This window comes from Squalius cephalus, assembly GCF_949319135.1.
Source record: "Squalius cephalus genome assembly, chromosome: 4".
Lineage (NCBI taxonomy): Eukaryota > Metazoa > Chordata > Actinopteri > Cypriniformes > Leuciscidae > Squalius > Squalius cephalus.
The window spans coordinates 36048402-36069626 of NC_137125.1; the positions used below are offsets into that span (position 1 = coordinate 36048402).

At 42.8% G+C, this 21225-nt stretch overlaps 1 protein-coding gene across 2 annotated transcripts in view; it reads right to left on the bottom strand.

Annotated features, from left to right (window-relative positions):
* Positions 1–21225, bottom strand: part of iqsec3a (IQ motif and Sec7 domain ArfGEF 3a) — a 145316-nt gene that overhangs the window by 46205 nt on the left and 77886 nt on the right. For both annotated transcript variants that reach the window (XM_079868555.1, XM_079868554.1), the window contains exon 5: positions 11237–11398. In XM_079868555.1, the coding sequence (XP_079724681.1) occupies positions 11237–11398 (162 nt within the window). The remainder of the gene's footprint in view (positions 1–11236; positions 11399–21225) is intronic.

Sequence of the window (21225 nt, forward strand, 5' to 3'; positions counted from 1 at the left end):
ATAAATCCATGGTAAATGTTGGTGATTTGTGGATTGAAAATAATTGAATTGCTTTTCAATCAAAAAAAGAAAGAAAATGAATTGTTGTTGCACAAAGTTTTGTTTTCCGAGTCAGTGTTGTTGAGAATATCCGCTCTGTTTCATCTGGCTTTAAATGAAAAAATCTGAGACATTTGTAGTTTGTATGGAAGACATATGCGCCAAACTTGAACGCTTCTCACTGGATCACACTGCACTGTTAAAATATTATTTAAAATCTGTAAATACTCTGTAGTTACACTGTTGACCATTCCCTCACATTTACCTCCCAAGCCCTAACCCCCCAGCCCCCCCCCCCAAATAACCTAAAACTTAAATAAACATATTTAAGTCTTTTACTTTTTTTGTGCACAACTCTCATTTTTTCACATAGGCACTTAAATAACTTACTGTAGTAATAAAGGGAATGAGCCTTGCTTTGCATGACCTTGTAAATGAGCTACGGCATCTACTCTCAATATTGCTTCTCTCCCTCTGGAGAGAGATTCATGCAAACATGGAGTGTTTGCTCTGTTTTAATGTGGGGATATTGCGAATAATTGCTCTGCCAGTCCAAATAAAGAGTGAGCCACAGAAGAACAAAGCTTGTCTGCTGGAAAAAGGTAGGGGTTAAAGGACAGGTCAGTCAGGAGATCCCAAGAAGGAATCCAGATTGATGGTTTATTTCATGCTTCTTTGGAAGCATTAGGTGTTTTTCTTTCCCTTTTGTATGTGTTCTGAGGCCATTTTAATAGCAAAAGCATTTGTTTTAATATGCAACGGCAGCATGTCTACACCACAAACAAACAGCACGACAGCTTCTATGCAGAACTCTCAATAAGCTTGCACTGGACTGAGGGAAATGAAAATATGAATGTCCATTTATAATATCAGCATGACATATTCATCATATTCTAGCAGAAGTCTTTGATTTATTGTGTTGCATGTCATTATCTCATATCTTAAAGTGGTAGGTATAGCAGATCTGTGATTAAAATGAGCTGAAACATTACTTGTTTATGCCTAACTATACATTAATGATTGGTTGAAGATGGATTATTAGAGATACTAATGTTCAGCCAAGGGCACTGCATGAAACCCGTATTGTTGTTAATACTCTCTAATTACCGATTTAGTATTAGTAAATACCAAGTGCTTCATTTTGTTTTACCACCAAATTAGTTAGTAACACAGCAGAACTTCGATTTTAGGCTTTATTAATTTTTTTTGTTGTGCATGAAAGTTATAATTAGCCTGCACTTTTGTCAAATTTTTTAAAGATACAACAAAGAGAAAGACTGCTAGGGAATTAGGGAGACTTGCCCCAGACCCAAAGGAGTTTGCAAAAAAACACACATTTGGAAAGCAGCCTGAAACTGCTGCCACAGCAAATACATGGACTGAAGAAATATACAATGGCGATTAGATAAGAAGCAAAAACTGTCTACAAGATGTAATTTAAAAGTGCTCACTTGGATCTGGCTTTTTCTCTGCTGTTTTCTAATACCAATGTATTTTTCAAACACCCTGTTTTACTTAGTATGTCCCGGCTCCCAGGGTACTTACGTGTAAATGTGTATTGAGATGGAATGTATTACATTTATTTAAATTCATTAAAAATAGGTAAATCCTGTAGGTTTGTAGTGAAAGAGTATGCAATATTCAGCTATGAAACCAATTAGGTATACAAAATACATTCAATGTGTGGTATATATATATATATATATATATATAACCTTTCATTGAAGTAAAATAATTGAAAGTGAGGGGAATATCATATTATGAAATAAATATTTTTCTCCAAAACACATTGGGAACAATTATTTGCCCCCTTTTATTATTATTTTTTTATTATTACTTTTTGCAACCTCCTTTTTCCAAGATAACAGCTCTGAGTGCTCTCCTATAATGCCTGATGAGTTTGGAGAACACCTGACAAGAGATCAGAGACTATTCCTCCATACAGAATCTCTCCAGATCCTTCAGATTCTCAGATCATGATGGCGCTTCTTCTCTTCAGTTCAGCCCACTCATTTTCTATAGGGTTCAGGTCTGGGGACTGGGATGGCCATTGCAGATGCTTGGTTTTGTGCTCAGTGACCAATTTTTGTTTTGATTTAGATGTTTGTTTTTGGATCACTGTCCTGCTGGAAGATCCAAACATGGCCCAATATACAGTAAGATCTCTAGAAGAGGTTGTCAGGTTTTGATTTTTTAACTGTTGGTATTTGATCGAATCCATGATGCCATGTATCTGAACAAGATGTCCAGGACCTCTGGCAGAAAATTAGGCCCACAGCATTAAAGATACAGCAGAGTATTTCATTTTACACATGGGGTACTTTTTTATCCCTGTATGAAGTGTTTGCTACTTTTTTTTGTTTCATCTGACCATATAACCCATCCCATTTGAAGTTTCAGTAGTGTCAGTTACTTTTCAAACATTCTATGGTCAGATGAAACAAAAGTAAAAAGAGCTTTTTGGCAGCAAACACTTAATATGGGGTTGGAAAATGAGTGGGCTGAACTGAAGAGAAGAAGCGCCAACATGGATCTGGGAATCAGAAGGATTTGGAGAGATTCTGTATGGAGGAATGGTCTCTGATCTCTTGTGAGGTGTCAAACGCATCAGACATTAAAGGAGAAGACTCAGAGCTGTTATCTTGGAAAAAGGAGGTTGCAAAAAGTATTTAATAAAAGGTGGCAAATAATAGTTCCCAATGTGTATTGGAGAAAAACATTTATTTCATAATGTGATTTTTTTTCCCCCACTTTCAATTCTTTTACTTCAATAAAAGGTTAGATTTAAAATATCAAAAGGATAAACAATTTATTTTGATTTATTTTTTTACAGCCATTTGTGATCATATTTACCAAGGGGGCAAATAATTCTGACCAGCACTGTATATTTCTTATTATTGTAACTCTTTTTCTCTGATCATCACTGCACAGTAAAAAATAAAAAATAAAACTATATTCTTCTACTGACATTTTAATACTAAGCCTACCTTGACCTTTGCAAAAAAAAAAAAAAAAAAAAAAAAAAAAAAAAAAATCAAGCTTTCGTGGAGATGTTGGGCAGAAAAAAAAAAAAGATTATAAGCACCAGGGATTGATGGATTACCAGAGCATTGCAAAGCTTTCTGGGGAGTATTTGAAAAAGACCTTTCCAGGGTTCTATGGGAAAATAATAAAGCTCCCAAATGCTCCAAAAATCTATCAGGGTGAAGTTATTTCTTTACTTCCAAACGTAACATTCTTATTGACTTCTTGAATTAAATGCAATATTATGATCTAGTATTTTGCATTACAGGTATTTTAATGGTCACTGATTAAGTATTATATTATTTAAATACTCTCCTCCCATAAATTTAGCATCTGAAAGGGAAACGTCTCGGTTATGTATGTAACCCTCGTTCCCTGAAAAAGGGAACCGAGACGAAGTCGACGTGTTGACTCATACTCTAGATCTAATATTATCACATGGAATAGATGTTGATGCCGTCTCAGATCATTATCTAGTCTTGTGTACATTAAATTTAGCTAAGGCTGCAAAGCCGACTCCGTGTTTCAAATATGTTAGACCTATCACTTCTGCCACTAAAGATTGCTTTATCAATAATCTTCCTGATCAGTTTCATCATCTCAGCATCCCGGATAGCTTAGAAGAACTTGATATTGCAACAGAAACTTTTAACTCTCTCTTTTCCAGCACTTTAGACACAGGTGCTCCGTTGCGTTTAAAGAAGATTAAAGAAAATAATCCAACGCCGTGGTACAACGAGCACACTCGGGCCCTTAAGAGAGCCGTCAGAAAAATGGAGCACAACTGGAAGAAAACAAAACTAGAGGTATTTCGCATTTCATGGAAAGAGAGCTCGATTGCATACAGAGAGGCTTTAAAAGCTGCTAGATCTGCTTATTTTTCAACCCTATTAGAAGAAAATAAACAAAATCCTAGGTATTTATTTGAAACAGTGGCTAAACTAACGAAAAAGAAAGCTTCAAGCACCGAAGTTTCCAAGCAACACAGCAGTAATGACTTTATGAACTTCTTCACTTATAAGATTGATAATATCTGGGAGAAAATTATAACTATGCAACCGTCTACTACAGTATCGCATCAGGCAGTGTATTGTAGTCTCCCTGAGGAAAAATTTGATTCATTCGTTGCTATAGGAGAGGAAGAATTTACTAAACTCGTTAAATCATCTAAATCGACAACATGTATGTTAGACCCTATACCGACTAAGCTACTGAAAGAGATGCTTCCAGAGGTCATAGATCCTCTTCTTAATATCATTAGGCTAATTCATCTTTGTCTCTAGGATACGTACCAAAAAACTTTAAGGTGGCTATGATTAAACCGCTTGTTAAAAAAACGCAACTTGATCCTACAGAATTAGTCAATAACAGGCCGATCTCGAATCTACCTTTTCTGTCAAAGATATTAGAAAAGGCAGTATCTTCACAACTGTGTTCCTTTCTAGAAAGAAATGATATCTGCGATGATTTTCAGTCAGGATTTAGACCATACCATAGTACCAAGACTGCTCTCATTAGAGTCACAAATGATTTGCTCTTATCATCCGATCGTGGTTGTATCTCTCTATTAGTGTTACTCGATCTTAGTGTTGCATTTGACACCATTGACCACAACATTCTTTTAAATAGACTAGAAAACTATGTTGGCATTAGTGGAATTGCACTAGCATGGTTTAAATCATACTTATCTGACCGTTATCAGTTTGTAGCAGTAAATGAAGAGATGTCTTATCGATCACAAGTTCAGTATGGCGTACCACAAGGCTTAGTACTAGGACCGTTGCTGTTCACTCTGTACATGCTACCATTAGGAGATATCATTAGGAAACATGGAATTAGCTTTCACTGTTATGCCGACGATACTCAGCTCTATATTTCTTCAAAACCTAACGAAACTTACCAATTCACAAAATTAACGGAATGCATAGCTGATATAATATATGATATTTCCTACTTCTTACTTTCCTACTTCTTTCCTACTTTCCTACTGATATTTCCTACTTCTAAATTCTGAAAAAACAGAGATTCTAATTATTGGACAAAAAACGTCCTCACGTACTAACCTAGAATACTGTCTAACACTTGATGGCTGCTCTGTTAAGTCTTCGTCGTCGGTTAGGAACCTGGGTGTGCTCTTTGATACCAATCTTTCATTTGAAAGTCACGTGTCTAGTATCTGTAAAACCACATTTTTCCATCTTAAAAATATATCTAAATTACGCCATATGCTCTCATTGACAAATACGGAACAATTAGTTCATGCATTCATGACCTCAAGGCTAGATTATTGTAATGCTCTACTGGGTGGTTGCCCTGCACGCTTAATAAACAAACTACAGCTGGTTCAAAACGCAGCAGCTCGAGTTCTTACCAGAACCAGGAAGTATGACCATATTAGCCCAGTTCTGTCAAAACTGCATTGGCTCCCTATTAAACATCGCATCAATTTTAAAATATTGCTGATTACTTACAAAGCACTAAATGGTTTAGCTCCACAGTACTTGAGCGAGCTCTTAACGCATTATAGTCCTTCACGTCTATTGCGATCTCAAAATTCCGGCCAGTTAATACATTTTTTCTCGATTGCTTAAACACATTTCTTGAAACTATGCCTCGTATTCTCAAAACTATAAACACAAATCCATAACGTCTCACCCAATTCCCCAAACATCCTATTTTCAGGTCAAAATGAAGCTCTACACTCAAAACCATTCACTCTTGCTGAAAAACCAAACTTTGCCCTCAAACAGGACACACAAGCCCTCAAAATCACACACACAACAACATAGTCTAAGACACTGGTGCAATAAATTCAAAACAACATTTCCAAAACTGGTAAGTTATGTTGCTTGTGGTTCCCCCATCACAAACCTTTTCACATGATGAACACAAAAGACACAACCAGTGGATACATTGGCACATTTGTATTCATACACAGAACACACACACACACAAAAACATTTTTTTTTCCCTGTTTTACTCTTTTTTTTTTTTTTTTACTCCTTTTTTTTTTTACTCTCTCCTCTAATTTTTTTTTTATATTTACTTACAGTAAGATGTGTGTGACCAACATATGACAGTAAAAGAGCACACACAAACCATATTCTAATATGGAATTCGAATTGTATTGGAATGGTAAAGAGTGGAACGTAACAGGAGGGCCTCCACTCAATGATACAATATGATGGACACGTCTAAGAATGTTCCACATATGGTTGAAATACCATCATTTGCCTAGAAAGATAACATTCTGGGAGTCAAGACTATAAAGGAGAAAGGATGCCCTCCCTTCACTGTCTGACTGTATGACTGCTGGCCTTTTCTTGCAAGAAAATAAACCTCATCAAAGACTATTGGAAATGTTTGTCTCTTATTCATTGATATAATTTTGTTTGCCACCACACCTCCCTGAAGGTTCTCGAGGCGACGGTAAAGCGACTCAAATTTGGCCTTACTCGTATCCGAGCCTCCCTCATAGTCATACCATTGACAAAGACATGGGCAACTAGAGTGGCTTGAATTTCATCTGAGACTGCTTGTCTTCTTGTCCTTGCCCTTCCTCCTCCTCATTCTTATCCCTCTTCCTTCATGTCTTTCTGGATCCATTGTTCAAAAACGCAATAAACTGATTTGGGCCCTTTTATATATCTATTGAAGGTTCTGATTGATGTGTGTTAAATTTTGACTCTTAGTGTTTCCACTTGGGTAATTGTGTGCTAACTGAGCTGAAGCTGTGCTGACTTGAGTGAACAATTTTGAATGCTAGTGCTTTCTAAATGACAACATGGTCTAAGCAATGAGAAATGAAGGGATTTGTGTGTAGAGTTTTGCAGTGACAGTTCAACAAATCTGACTCATGTGTCAAAACAGGGAATAGTGTTTATAGTTTAGTGAAATGGGTGTGCTTTTTGATAAATGGCGTTATGTTTTTGAAATTTTAGTTCAAAAGCCTGGTTATAGTGTTTAAGCAATCGAGAAAAACTGTAATACCTAGAATATCAAAATCGACTGCTGGCGGTAGATCTTTTTCCTTTTTAGCGCCAAAACTTTGGAACAGTCTTCCTACCATTGTCCGGGAAGCAGACACACTCTGTCAGTTCAAAGCTAGATTAAAGACACATCTCTTTGACCTAGCATTCACATAACACATTATAGACTTCTATAATTCAATGTTAGGCTGCATAGATTAGATCAGCTGGAACTGGGAACACTTCCCATAAATCCTGATGTACTCGTTACATCATGAGAAGAATGGCATCTACGCTAATTTTAGTGTCTTTGTTTATCCCAAGGTTTTCCCGCAGCCTGCTGGATCAAGGCTGTATCCAGATCTGATGAAGGACCTTCGTCTGGACCCAATGACAACGCAGTGCTGAAGTGCCAACTAGTCTCTCCCTATGGAGACGCCAAGATGATGGTATCCACTATCCAGTGGGCCAACCTCTGCTTGGAGACGACCTTTCCCTTCTGCTACCACACGGTGCCCCGTACCTGAGAGAGAAGGTCCTCCCTCAGAGGAATGGGTCAGATAGGGGCTGTCGAGAGGAGCATAAGTTCGGGGAGCCAGGTCCGGTTGGGCCAGTAAGGAGCAACTAGCAAGACCTGCTCCTCTTCCTCCCTGACTTTGCACAGTGTTTGTGCAAGAAGGCTCAATGGGGGAAACGCATACTTGCGGAGGCCCCGGGCCAGCTGTGTGCCAGCGCATCCATGCCGAGGGTCCCCTCGGTCAGGGAGTAAAACAACTGTCAATGGGACGAATCCGGAAAGGCAAACAGATCTATCTGTGCGGCCCCGAAGTGGTCCCAGATCAGCTGGACTGCCTGGGGATGGAGTCTCCACTCTCCCTGGGCCACAGGCTGTCGTGAGAGCTTGTTGGTGACACAATTGAGCAGGCCGGAAATATAAGTGGCACGAAGCGACCTCAGATGCTTCTGACTCCATAGGGGAGGTGGCGGGCGAGTTGCGACATGCGACGGGATCGTAGACCACCTTAATGGTTGATGTACGCAATGGTCACAGTGTTGTCCGTATGGACCAGTACATGCTTGCCAAGCAGCAGCATTTTGAGGCGTCTCAAAGCAAGGTGTACTGCAAACAACTCGAGGCAATTGATGCCAATGCAGTTGGGGGCCCATCCAGATCCCCGCTACTGCATGCCCGTTGTACGTGGCCCCACAGCCAGTGTTGGAGGCATCTGTGGAGACCACAGCATGCTTGGACACTTGTTCTAGGGGCAATCCGGCCCAGAGAAATTAAGGGTCTGAACACGGGCTGAGGGTTTGGCGGCAGGCCAGGGTGATTGTCACATGGAGCGTGCCACTCTGCCACGCCCACCTCGGGACTCGGCCGTGAAGCCAGTGCTGAAGCGGTCTCATATGGAGCAAGCCGAGCGGTGTAACTGCAGCTGCGGCTGCCATATGTCCCAGGAGGCTCTGAAAAAGTTTCAGTGGGACCACTGTTCTGCTCTTGACAGTATTCAGGCAGTTCAGCACCGACCGGATACGTTCCTCTGTGAGGCGTGCCGTCTGTTGGACGAATCCAGCTCCATACCGAGAAAAGAGATCCTCTGCACAGGGGCAAGTTTGCTCTTTTCCCAGTTGACCCGAAGAACCAACTGGCTGATATGTTGGAGCAACAAGTCCCTGTGTTCGTACAACTGTTCCTGAGACTGAGCTAGTATCAGCCAGTCGTCGAGATAGTTGAGGAAACGAACACCATGCTCTCTCATGGGAGAAATGGCCACCTCCGCGACCTTCGTAAAGACGCGGGGCGACAGGGCCAGCCCGAAGGGTAGGACTTTGTACTGATACGCTCGACCCTCGAATGCGAATTGCAGGAATGGCCTGTGTCATGGCAGGAAAGTACGCGTCCTTCAAGTCGATCGCTGCAAACCAATCTCGGGGACGGATGCACTCGAAAATGCGTTTCTGCGTTAGCATCTTGAACGAAAGCTTGTGAAGGGCCCAATTTAAGACTCGCAGTTCCAAGATTGGCCGTAACCCACCACCTTTCTTGGGTACAATGAAGTACGGGCTGTAGAAGTCGGTCTTCATATCGGCTAGCGGAACCGGCTCTATCACATCCTTCGCCAGTAGGGCTGCGATCTCCGCGCACATGACAGTGTAACGAACGCCGCTGAACTTGGGCGGGCGCCGGGCAAAATTAATCGTGTAGCCGAGTCTGATGGTATGGAGAAGCCAGCTGGACCGGTTGGGAAGCACTCTCCAGGCTTCCACAAACCTGGCCAGGGGGACCAGAGGCACCACAGACGCACCCGGGGTGGGGCAGCGAGGTGGAGGACAGGGACCTGGCTTGGAAGGCCCGGGGGGCAGCCCGAAGCGAGGTCTGAGTGTGCGATGTACCCGGCTGCCAGCTGGAGACACAAGAGGGGACTGAGGGGTGCAAGGCTTTACAGGGTCGCACACCGCTAGTCTGACCCTCTTGGGACCCAGGAACGGAGGAACTTGCTCTCTTGACAATTTGGGTACTGCTGGACTCCGGGGAGCCAGCAGCAGAATGGTACCATCTGAAGAGCTCGTCCCCCCATCCCTGGGTGGCCTGTGTCAGGGACGCTTGGTCTTACACTTGCCACCTGGCTTGACAGCGTCTGACACAGGCTGGGTGGCCTGCCTGCAGCTGGCTCTCCGCTGAGGCCTGGGTGAAGACTGCTGCGGTGGCCCAGTGGGAGCGGAAGCGGCGGCAGGGTGCGCCCTCGGTGACGAGCAGGCGATGGAACTGCCACCGGCGGCAGGGTGATGGCAGGATGTGCCGGATGGCCTCCGTCTGCGCTTGGACGGCAGAGAACTGTTGGGCGCAGCTCTCCACCGATCAGCCATCCCACACGGCACCCTAGGGTGGGACGTGGTAATGGGGACTCCACCTTTGCGGACGAAGGTGAGTCTCGATCTCAACACCGAGACAGTCATATTCCCTCAATGGGAACATGAGCCATCCACAAAAGCTGCTTCAGCGTGCTGTAAGCCCAAAGACGTGATGCAACAACTGTGACCGTCAGAGGGGGACAGGGAACGACCGCATCCAGAAACGCACGGGTGGAATGACATCTTGAAAAAGACGTAAACGCACCCGTGTTGCTCTTTTAGGAAATGAAAAACTCTCACCAGTGCCAGAGCACACATGGGAATGATCACGGCAACACTGACAGGGATGGTGCAGCCTGTACCAGTGAAGCACTCACTCTCTCCTCCCTCAACCGGCCGTCAGACAAACAAACACAAACAGAAATGTGATGCTGTTAAAACAGCAGTTGAGAGTTGAGAGTTGCCAGATTGAGGACACGCAACAGGAATTAGTGCAATTGACAATGGAAGGTGAGGACACTTGCACACTGTAAATTGATGAGTTGACACTGTAAGTTGATGAGTTAATTTATTGATTTATGATGAGTTGATATCACGTTTTAATATGCTTCCATTCATAGAGATTTTTAGATGGGCGTGGAGGCTTTTTAGGTCAGGTAGAATCTGCGATCTCTGACCCAGTTTGTTAGCTGGCTTCCCTGGCTGCAATATGCTGTGTTTTCCGTCAATTGGCATCCCGGGGGTGTCGAAATACTATTGGGTGAACTGGCAGTGGGCGAGATCACACAGACCAAAACAAAAACAAACATTCCAACACAGAACGCATATTTCAAAATAGAATAACTGGCTGTGTCATTGTTTTTCAGAGAAACAAGTATGTGCACTCAGCATGTTTCTTAAACATCAGCAAACATATTATGGTATTTTTATGCTTTAGTACAGTCAAAAACTTACATACAGCACCTTTAAGTTTTCACAGGGTCTAATATAAGAATAGACGTATTTACTCATTTATATACTGCACTGCACACACAGAGAGAGAGAGAGAGAGAGAGAGAGAGAGAGAGAGAGAGAGAGAGAGAGAGAGAAAGAGAGAGATCTGCTAAGAGGTCTCAAGAGAGCATAATTTTCAAGTGCAAAGCTCTGCAGTTTGACTGTGGGAGCTCAGCAGCCAAGGGAGATCTCATTAAAAAAAATGCCACGACTCTCCAAAATCCACAGAGAAAAAGACAATTGCTTCCATTTAAAAGTGTAAATATTCTCTCTTTTACGATATATTTTGCACACAGCTACAGATTCTCATTGATCTTTTTCTTGAGCTATGGATTATGGTAGGATTTTCATATACTCACTCTAACACATCTCTGTTAAACGGCTTCTTGCTGTTGCCAAGAAACTCGCCGATCATCTGTCGGCTCAGCCCCTTCCTCTGGAGCAGGAAGTGCGCCACACCTATGGGTGTATCCGGAATGAAACCACGAGAGATGAGAAACTGAAGGCCCTTGTCTGGATTTCTGTTCGATTCAAAGAAAAAGAGGTAGACAGCAGATGGGAGTTGGGACAAAGAGAGAGAGAGAGAGAGAGAGAGAGAGAGAGAGAGAGAGAGAGAGAGAGAGAGAGAGAGAGAGAGAGAGAGAGAGAGAGAGAGAGAGAGAGAGAGAGAGAGAGAGAGAGAGAGAGAAACATATTAGTACTGTTAACACAATATTAGTTAACACAAGATTATTAGTGAACAGTAATTTAAAAAATTGTCTATTCCCCACACAAAGCTATTTTATGACTTCAGAAGATATCAACAGTTGTATGGACTAATTTTCTGTGATTGTGTGGGCACTTCCGATTCATTAGCCTATAGTTAATAACTGGAAGAATAACAAACGGTAGTAAATTATCAAATAAATTGCGCTTCAAACCAGTGTGTTTATGATTACGATAACAAACAACAGTTTGCAATATCAAGCAACATAATGAACAGTTTTTGGACAGCTTAAATAAGTGGAAGTGGATGAAACCAGAAGCCTTTCAGATATAAAAATGTAGAAATATGTACATGCCATGATGAAACAGGCCTGTTAGGCTCTCTTGAAAGGAGAGACACCTTCACATTCCACAAAAGCCAAGTGCGCATTAATAACCTCTATTTTTCCATTCAGTGCCTTATCAATAACCAGAATGTCAACGCTTTCCTGCTTTCAGACAATAAAAGTGACAACGAGGGACAGAAAGAAGCTTCTCGGCTGTACTTTATAGAGTTGCTTTATTCCTCTGGTCAGCATTCTCATTGCTAAGTCTTTGCCCTGGGGGAAAAAAAGTACATGGATTTATAGAGGGTCCAATAAACTTTCATTCATCCACATGCTGAGAAAACCACGTTCTCTGACTGCATTCTACAATATCCCTATTTCACAGCTTCTTCCCTATTCATTACACTGATTTACTCCTTATAATAAATGCACGACTCTTGCTGACACAGTCTAGCTTTACTGAGGGGAACATGATATTATGAACAGCCTGTTTGTCAGTTATAATAAAAAGCCTGTTACTATGTTTTACTGTAAGGGCATTGACATGATATGCAATTGAATGATATTAGATTCTGGAAGGGTTATGCTGTTTTTCTTTAGTCTGTTTATTGTGATGGAGAAAACAGAAAAAAAAAATTGACTCTGGTGATTCATTAAACAAGTTAAATGGCCCATACTGTACATCTCTAGAGTGCGTCTGTTCATTTAAACTTTCTATCAAGTAAAAATGGTTGTAATTTTTGCAGAAAACATATATAAATGCTATAGTAAAAACTTAATAGGTTAACTGTATGTAAAAAATATATTACATTAGATGCATGAATTTAATTTGGAAAGTTTAGCTCCTTCCATTAGAGAGGAAGTGTCCTGTGTTTAAAATGCAGATTAATTCATTTATTTAATAATAACGTGTCCGTGGCGGTTGCAGCAAGGATTGAAATAAAAGAGTTGGATATAATTGCAAGCAGTTCTTTTTAATTAAATCAAACTCAAAATAACACTTCTCAGGGTAACTAACACAGACAAGATCAGACAAAAGCCCTATTCGGACGGGACTAGTTTTTTTAATGAATTACTTGATATAACTTTTATTTATTATTAAAACCCTATTTAAATAAACTTCAAATAGCATAAGTTTAAGTGAGCAGAGACATCTATACAATTATCTTACCTGACACTGATATTAAAATGGGCAGTATTTACAGTTTCCACGATTTGGCTTTATTTATCAATGTTGTAATTTTTAATTTTTTCATCGGATAGCATCCATGTTGAAATGTAATGAAAACATGTGAAAGATTGGTGCGCAAACGGTAGCTCAGGTATAGGTAAAAAAAAGCACACATAAGGAGAAGCATTAGTATAATACAATATCAGCAATCACAGACATTCGCACACAGATTAGATTTCTCAAAGTTCTACGAAAAACAGTAGGTAACTTGCCCTGGAATTTTCAATGAGGTTGTGTAAGAAAAACACAGATTTACATAATCATAAGTACATCTGTGAAATATAACCCAGAACGTTGGCACAACGTACCCAACCTTCTAACGTTTTAACAACATGGCCAAAAGGTTGCTATAACTACGTTGTGTGGTGAAGGTTGTTACAGCATTGTTCAGGGACATTGCTTAAGGTTGTGCCTAGGGTGTCTGGACAACCACTGGACGACATGTGTACTCGTCACTGCCCTGAAGCACGAAAATTTGCCTTTTAAAATTCAACCGACCGTTGGCCCGTCTCATTCTTCATCGAACAATGATGCGAGAGAATCAAGTTTAATTTACCTAATTTACGTAATTATTCAAACACAACCTACAACTTCCTTGTCTAATGTGACATTTATTTAAACATCACTTGCAGGTGTTGATTATAATTAATCTACTGTTAGGCCCATAAATAATAATAATGATAAACAATATTTAAAAAGTATATAATTATCTAACATATTAACCACAAAACAAAACTTGCTAAATGTGGGATATCTATATCTAGCATAAAAAAAAAATATTGTCAGAATGTCGTCTCTCAGTTGCTGAATGTCACGCTACAACGTTGCTACAGCCCAATTGTATTGTCTTACAGTTCCATGTTGTTACAATGTTGCGAGCACATAGACAGTGACGTTGCCATAGTAGAAATGCAACACGCCACAGACTTTGCCACAACGTAAATGTGTTTGCTGGGTTATAACTAATTTTCTGGAGCTCAGCTATACAACTACAGTTACTACACAGACTGTCAACATACTCTCAACAGGTAAATGATTTCTTTAGTAAAATGTCTATAACTTATAACTCATTTCCTAACAATCATGTTTTATTCTCTTTTAGTTTAACAGAACATGTAGCGTGAGCAGCTCTGTTCAGTTAAGGATACTTATATTCTCTTCTCCACAAAGTTACAGAGATATGGAATTTATGATCCATATTGTTAGATTTTTTTATTTTTTATTATGACTTTATGCCTAAACATACCCAATCACAAAAAAACATTAAAGCTATACCATGACTTTATATCACTTTTTCCTTTTAACATGGTAAAGGGTTCATTCTGTCCGTTTTTGCTAATTTTGGCCTTCATGAACATAATTGTTTTTACGTAATCAAATGGAAGAGACACAATGTAAAACTCAATTGTTTATTTCAGATGCTGTCATGTACCATAACCTCATCATCTGCAGAGAGAAACTGCCACTCAGAATACACACATAATGAAGGATGTAAAGACATCATAAGGGATTGTGAACTGGAACATGGTCTTCATTACATCTATATCGTGTTCAATGTCAATTGTTATTTGTTAATGTATTAAGCAAACAACTGTTATTAGAGCACTGTCATTTTTGCTACAATCTGCCATGTCAATAAAAAAAAAAAATAAAAAAAAATAAAAAAAAAAAGCACATGAACAAGAACATGCTGTTTTTTATTTTATTTTATTTTTTATGTAAAACCCAAATAGAGGCAACAAGATATAAGACCAGGCAGATAGATGAACAATATTCATAAATAATTTATATAAAAAAAAAAAAAATTATAATATTAATATTAATAATATGTATATAATATACTAATAGTAATTAAAATAAATATTGTTGAAAAGGTTATTTATAACACCATTAAGGTTCTATATAGCACTTTCAAAGCATAGTTCTTTACGAAACCTTATTAAAAGGGTTCTATTTAGCACCAAAAAGGGTTCTGCTATTGTTACAAGCCAAAGAACCCGTGCGTAGGAGTCAGGGGTTAGTCTTCCACCGTACGCCCGTCTGTCGGAAGCCAGTGATTATAGTTTATAAAGTTCCTTACACAAACACATGGTTTTACTTCAGAAGGCCTTTATTGGAACCATTTTGGAACCACACACTAACAACTGGTCTGACTTCCGCCATGAGGAGGACCTCTGGATATATATTTTGAGAGCTCTGACAGGGCAGAGCAGGTGAAGTCTCTCCTCATCCGCCGTCACGTGAGGTGGAGGATGTAAAGCCTGCAGAACCGTAGGCCATGCCACATTAGATGGCACCTTGGGCAAATAGCCCGGCCTAGGATGTAGGATGACTTTGATGTTGCCTGGAGCAAATTCCAGGCACCCGTTGGATATAGAGAGTGCCTGGAGATCTCCTACGCTCCTCAGAGAAGTAATGGCCAACAAGAAAGCCACCTTTAGGGAAAGGTTCTTGGCCTCAGCCGACTTCAGCAGTTCGAAGGGGGCCTCAACCAACCCTTCGAGAACCACCGCCAGGTCCCAAGTGGGAACCCTGGTACGAGCCGCAGGTCTCATCCTCCAAGCCCCACGGAGGAAACGTACGACCAACTGCTGTCTCCCCAGAGGCCCATCACTCAGAGGAGCGTGGAAAGCCGAAATGGCAGCCACGTACACCTTGAGAGTGGACAGGGTAAGACCAGCCGAGAAGCGATCTTGGAGGAACTCCAGCACTGAAGCCACTGGGAAGTTAACTTGGTCCACCTCACGCTCTCTGCACCATACGGTGAAAACATTCCATTTTAGGCCGTACAATTTCCTCGTGGAGGAAGCTCTAGAGCTGAGTATGGTCTCTACTACTCCTGCTGACAGGCCAGCCTCTCGGTACTGTGCCCCCTCAGGGGCCAGACCCACAGTTTCCACAGTTCGGGCTGAGGGTGAAATATTGAGCCCTCTGCCTGTGTCAGCAGGTCCCTCCGGATGGGAAGCTCCCATGGAGGGCCGTCCAGGAGTAATATTATGTCTGATAGCCATACTCGGGCCGGCCACAACGGGGCTACCAATAATAGACTGATCCCATCGCGACGAACCCCCTCTAGAACTCCCGGGAGCAGAGCGATCAGGGGAAATGCATACAGACGCAGCCTCTGCCACGTCTGTACCATGGCATCCAACCCCAGCGGGGCTGGATGTGTGAGGGAGAACCACAGTGGACAGTGAGTCGTCTCTCGAGACGCGAATAGATCCACTTCCACTGGGCCGAACCTCTGACATATTAGCTCCACCACCTCGGGATGGAGTCTCCATTCCGCCTTGACAGGATGTCTGCTCCCTGATTCTGATTCCCTGGGATGCATGTTGCTCTGAGAGACAACAATTTCCCCTAGGACCACAGGAGGATCTGATGCGACAGTCTGCATAGAGGGCGAGACCTCAGACTCCCTTGATGGTTTATATAGGCCACCACCGACATATTGTCCGTCCTCACAAGGACGTGATGACCCTTGAGGTCCGGCAGGAAGCTCCTCAGAGCTCGGGACACCGCCAACATTTCCAGGCAGTTTATATGTCAGGAGGAATGATGGTCCTGCCATAGACCTCTCATAAAGCGGCCGTCCATGACCGCGCCCCAGCCTGTGAGGGAGGCGTCTGTCGAAACGGCTTTTCGGCGATATGACGCTCCCAGCACGGGACCTTGGGACAGAAACCAAGCTTTCTTCCACATAGATAGAGAACGAAGGCATCTGCGCGTAACCCTGATCATGCGAAATGGGTTTCCCCTCGGGGAGAACCCCTTGGTTTTCAACCACCACTGCAAGGGCCTCATGTGCAGGAGACCGAATGGAATGATGTTGGATGCTGCTGCCATGAGCCCTAACACTCTCTGAAAATGTTTTACAGTGATGGCCTGGCCTAGCTTTATCCTGGTCACCGTGGCCAGGATGGATTTGATCCGTGCAGGAGACAATTGTGCCCACATCGTGACCGAATCCCACACCACTCCCAGGAACGTGGTTCTCTGGGCTGGTGCCAACATGCTCTTTTTCATGTTGAGTCTCAACCCCAGGCTCTGGATATGGGCAAGGACGACATCTCGATGCCGAACTGCCAGCTCTTGTGACTGGGCCAGAATCAGCCAGTGGTCGATATAATTGAGGACCCTGATACCCTGAAGCCTCAGCGGTGCTAGAGCTGCATCCATACATTTTGTAAATGTGCAAGGAGAGAGAGCTAGGCCGAACGGAAGAACCCGATATTGGTACGCTTCGCCCCCGAAAGCGAACCTCAGGAACTTCCTGTGAGATGGAAGGATGGAAATGTGGAAGTATGCGTCCTTCAGATTTATCGTGACAAACCAATCCTCGGATTGAATTTGGTTCACGATGATGGGAATAGTGAGCATCTTGAACCTGAATCTCCTCAGAGACCGATTCAAGTGCCTGAGATCTATTATTGGACGCAACCCCCCATCCTTCTTGGGAACTATGAAGTAGCGGCTGTCTGGAGGAGGAATACGTTCTATAGCCTCTTTTACCAGCAGAGAGTTTACTTCTTGTTCCAATACCCGACTCTGCTCTGGGGCGACTACAGTCCAGACCACCCCATTAAACTTTGGTGGGCGGGAACCGAACTGTAGTCTGTACCCCTTTTGAATGGTGCGCAGAGCCCAAGGAGAAATATTCGTGAGATTTTTCCATGCATCAAAATACTCTACTAAGGAAACCAGCCTCTCGAGGCTGGCTTCGGGTATTAATTAGGATTCGTTCTTGGCCCCCTGAAACGGATCTCCAGCAGGGTTCGACCGAAAACGATTCTCGATGTACGGACGCGAATGCTGCCTGGCCGCAAGCCTGTGGGGCGGACAGTGCAGGGCGTGTTCGCTGGAAACGAAGCGCACTTGATGAAGCGCATCCTGAAGCGCACTTGACGGCGGGAAGTCGACATCGTAGGCCTCGTAGGCCTCGGGCTCCGCGGAGGAGGCGACCTCGTTCGCTCCCCCACGGGTGGGGCCGCCCGCAGAGGACCTAGGCTGGCTAGGACCTCTTTGTCGAAGCCTTCTTCGCCTGCAGGGCGGCCCTCAGGCTTCGGCTGAGAGCATCGTCTATGCCCCCAGGCTGCTTGATGGGGGGTTCTAGAAGCGACGCTCTCTTTTTGCGCCTGTCTGTAGGCGGAGGAGCTTGTGGATGGCTGCGGCTGCCCGCTGGGGGCAGGCTTCTTCGATTTCGAGTGGCGAGGGAGATATTGTCTGAAGGCTGCAGACTGTTTCTTCGCCTCCTGAAACCTGTCGACGACGATGGCGCCGAACAGGCCAGAAGGCGAAATCGGGGCATCAAGGAGGAAAGCCCTGTCTTTCTCCTTGATGCCTGACAGATTTAACCATAGATGTCTCTCCGAGACCACCATTGCCGCCATGGAACGGCCGATTGCACGGGCCGTTTCCTTGGTGACTCGGAGAGACAGGTCTGCAGCCTTCCTCAACTCTGCAATGTCTTCCGGAGTTGAACCCTCGCCCTCATCAATATCTTTGAGAAGGTCGGCCTGGTACGCTTGTAGTACTGCCGAGTCATCCCCAAAATCTCCGCCTTCGATGCTGAGCACGTCTACTTCCTCGGAAGCAGACAGCTCAAGCATCGGGCTTTCCACTCGTGCGGAAGAAGTCGCAGAGCGGGCTTCCGCGCGAGGAGGGAGAGCATTGGAACTGGCGGATGAATCACGAGAGCGTGCCTCGGCAGTCTCGGGATCCCCCGCCAGATCCATCTGCGAGCCCCATGAAGAGTGTTGTCGCGCTGCCTCAGCGGACGCGGGTCCAGCACCATGGGGCTCGCGAGCCTGGCCATCCACATTGAAAATGGCCAGGCGGGAGCACAGCACACGGATTGGTAATCTCTCACAATCCTCGCAAGCAGCCCCCTCGAAAGCTGCCCGCGCGTGCTGCGCTCCCAAACAATGTACACACATACGGTGTGTGTCCCCACCCGTAATGTAACGTGGGCAGGGATGCACACATCTCGTGTAACTGCTGCTCGCCATAATATATATAGTGCTTGTGACTTGTCAGACAAACAACACCAAATAAGACATACAAGTTCAGACAGAGAGCGCTTTGCTGAAGAACAGAAAGCTATCTCTGTTGTGTGCCAGCGTCCTTTTGTAGCTTCCGCATATGCCGTCACACATTACGTCATGACGCAACACCAATCAGGATTGGCTTAGTTTCATTCATACTTCAGAGGCGCTACGCTGAGGGGCGTTCCCCCAAAGTGTCATTCGATGCAGTTCGAGTTCCCTCGAAAGGGAACTGCCTTTCACTTTAGTGTGAATTAAATAAACTAGTGAGAGTGTAAAAAGTGTGTTTTGGGGAGTGAATTATCGAAAAGTACACAGGGCCAAAGGTGCTTCCATTTGAAGAAATGTCTACATATCTTCACATCCAGAGAGACAGAAAGAGCTTTAGCTACATGTAGCTACACAAGCTACATTCACCTAACACTCAACTAACATCTGTGCTCTGATTCTATTCTGGCATTTTAAGAAAAAAGGGGGCAGGTGAACTGCTGGCACAAGCCCTGCATAAAACATGACACTTACAAGACAGGAAGAGTGCAGCTTTTTGAGGCGATCATGGCCAGTCTCCTTTCTTTAGACACAAACACACACAGACAGAATCAGACATCTATGTTCAAACCCACACACAAACCTCCATGTTTTCCTTTCTCCGCTCTCCTGCTGTTTTCCTCTCTTTTGAGGTAAAGAAACATTCCCATTCCATTCACGAGGCAGGTGAAAACTCAATTTAGGGTGGTATACTCACTCCGCTTACCAGCGCCCCCTGTTCACGCATCAACGTCCTCTATATGTCCTTTACATGCTCTTTCCAACATATGCACACACTGCACTGCCCCCATAATCCTTCTCCTAATTATCTGTTTAGGGAAAGCACTTTCCAGTCCCCAAATCTCTCTGTTAATCCAAACTCAGATTTCAGTGTCTCGTCCCAGAGCGCACACACACACACACACCTACCTGCTTTAGATTCAGTCTGAGCTGTCACAGGTATTAGGCTACCCTGCAGAAAATGAACTGCTGGAACTAATGACAACCCCTCTCTCTTTTCACTCACTCTCTTGGAGCAAAACCTCCATTTGATTAAAAATTGGCTTATTCTTATCTGTCGGGGTGTTTGAGGTGATGATGTGAGGGTAAGGGAGAGACTTGTTTATTTTTATTTTGCTTTCTTTGATAGTGATAAAAGTTGATCGATTAACAGATTTAATCAAACTATTGTATTTTGCAGATCACATAAATCCAAAGTAGAATAATATTAAACTAAGATACTATATCATGCATGTATAAAATGTCCATAATAATGTTGTAAAGCTTCTGAGCGAGATATGGTGTATGCCATTTCTGCAGGCTGCATAAAGTAATAGAGTCTTGTTTGTGAACAAATCCTTTTTTTTTTTTTTTTTTTTTTTTCAGGATGCTTAAACACTTTCTTTGGAGTCCCTATGTAGATGAAATGTATGTACACACATTTTATTAAATTGTATAAAAACTTGAACTAAGTCATGAATTACTCAATGGTTTTGCTGTTGTTCTTGTTTGCTTAACAAATTGGTTAAGTGAGTGATTCAAATGACTCACTCATGCTATAAGTCAGTTGTCACCAACTACTGGCCTAAGATGTAACCTCTAGAAAGGGTCAGTGGACAAATCTGAACAGATTCAAAAGTAAAACAATAGCTTCATTTTAGGGGGGCTTTTACATGACACCGATTTTAACATGCGCTTTGGCCATTCTGAAAACAGGTTTGAAAGTGCACGTTTTTGAAAATGATAGCATTATTGACTCTGTGTAATCTACAAAAAAGTGAATTTGTGAAATCAGTGATGTCATGCGCATGCGTATTACGTGTTCAGTCTATAGGTGCTAAGTGTTTCTTTACAAAGTGACATCGCCAACTACTAGTGAATGGGGATCATTTTGACAACGTTGTCATCTGTACATGAAACTTTTAAAAAAAGCAAAGGAAAACTTTTTTTGTTTGTTTTTAGAACATCGTTGTTGTGTAAACATACCCTCAAATTAACACTTTTCCCCACAAAAT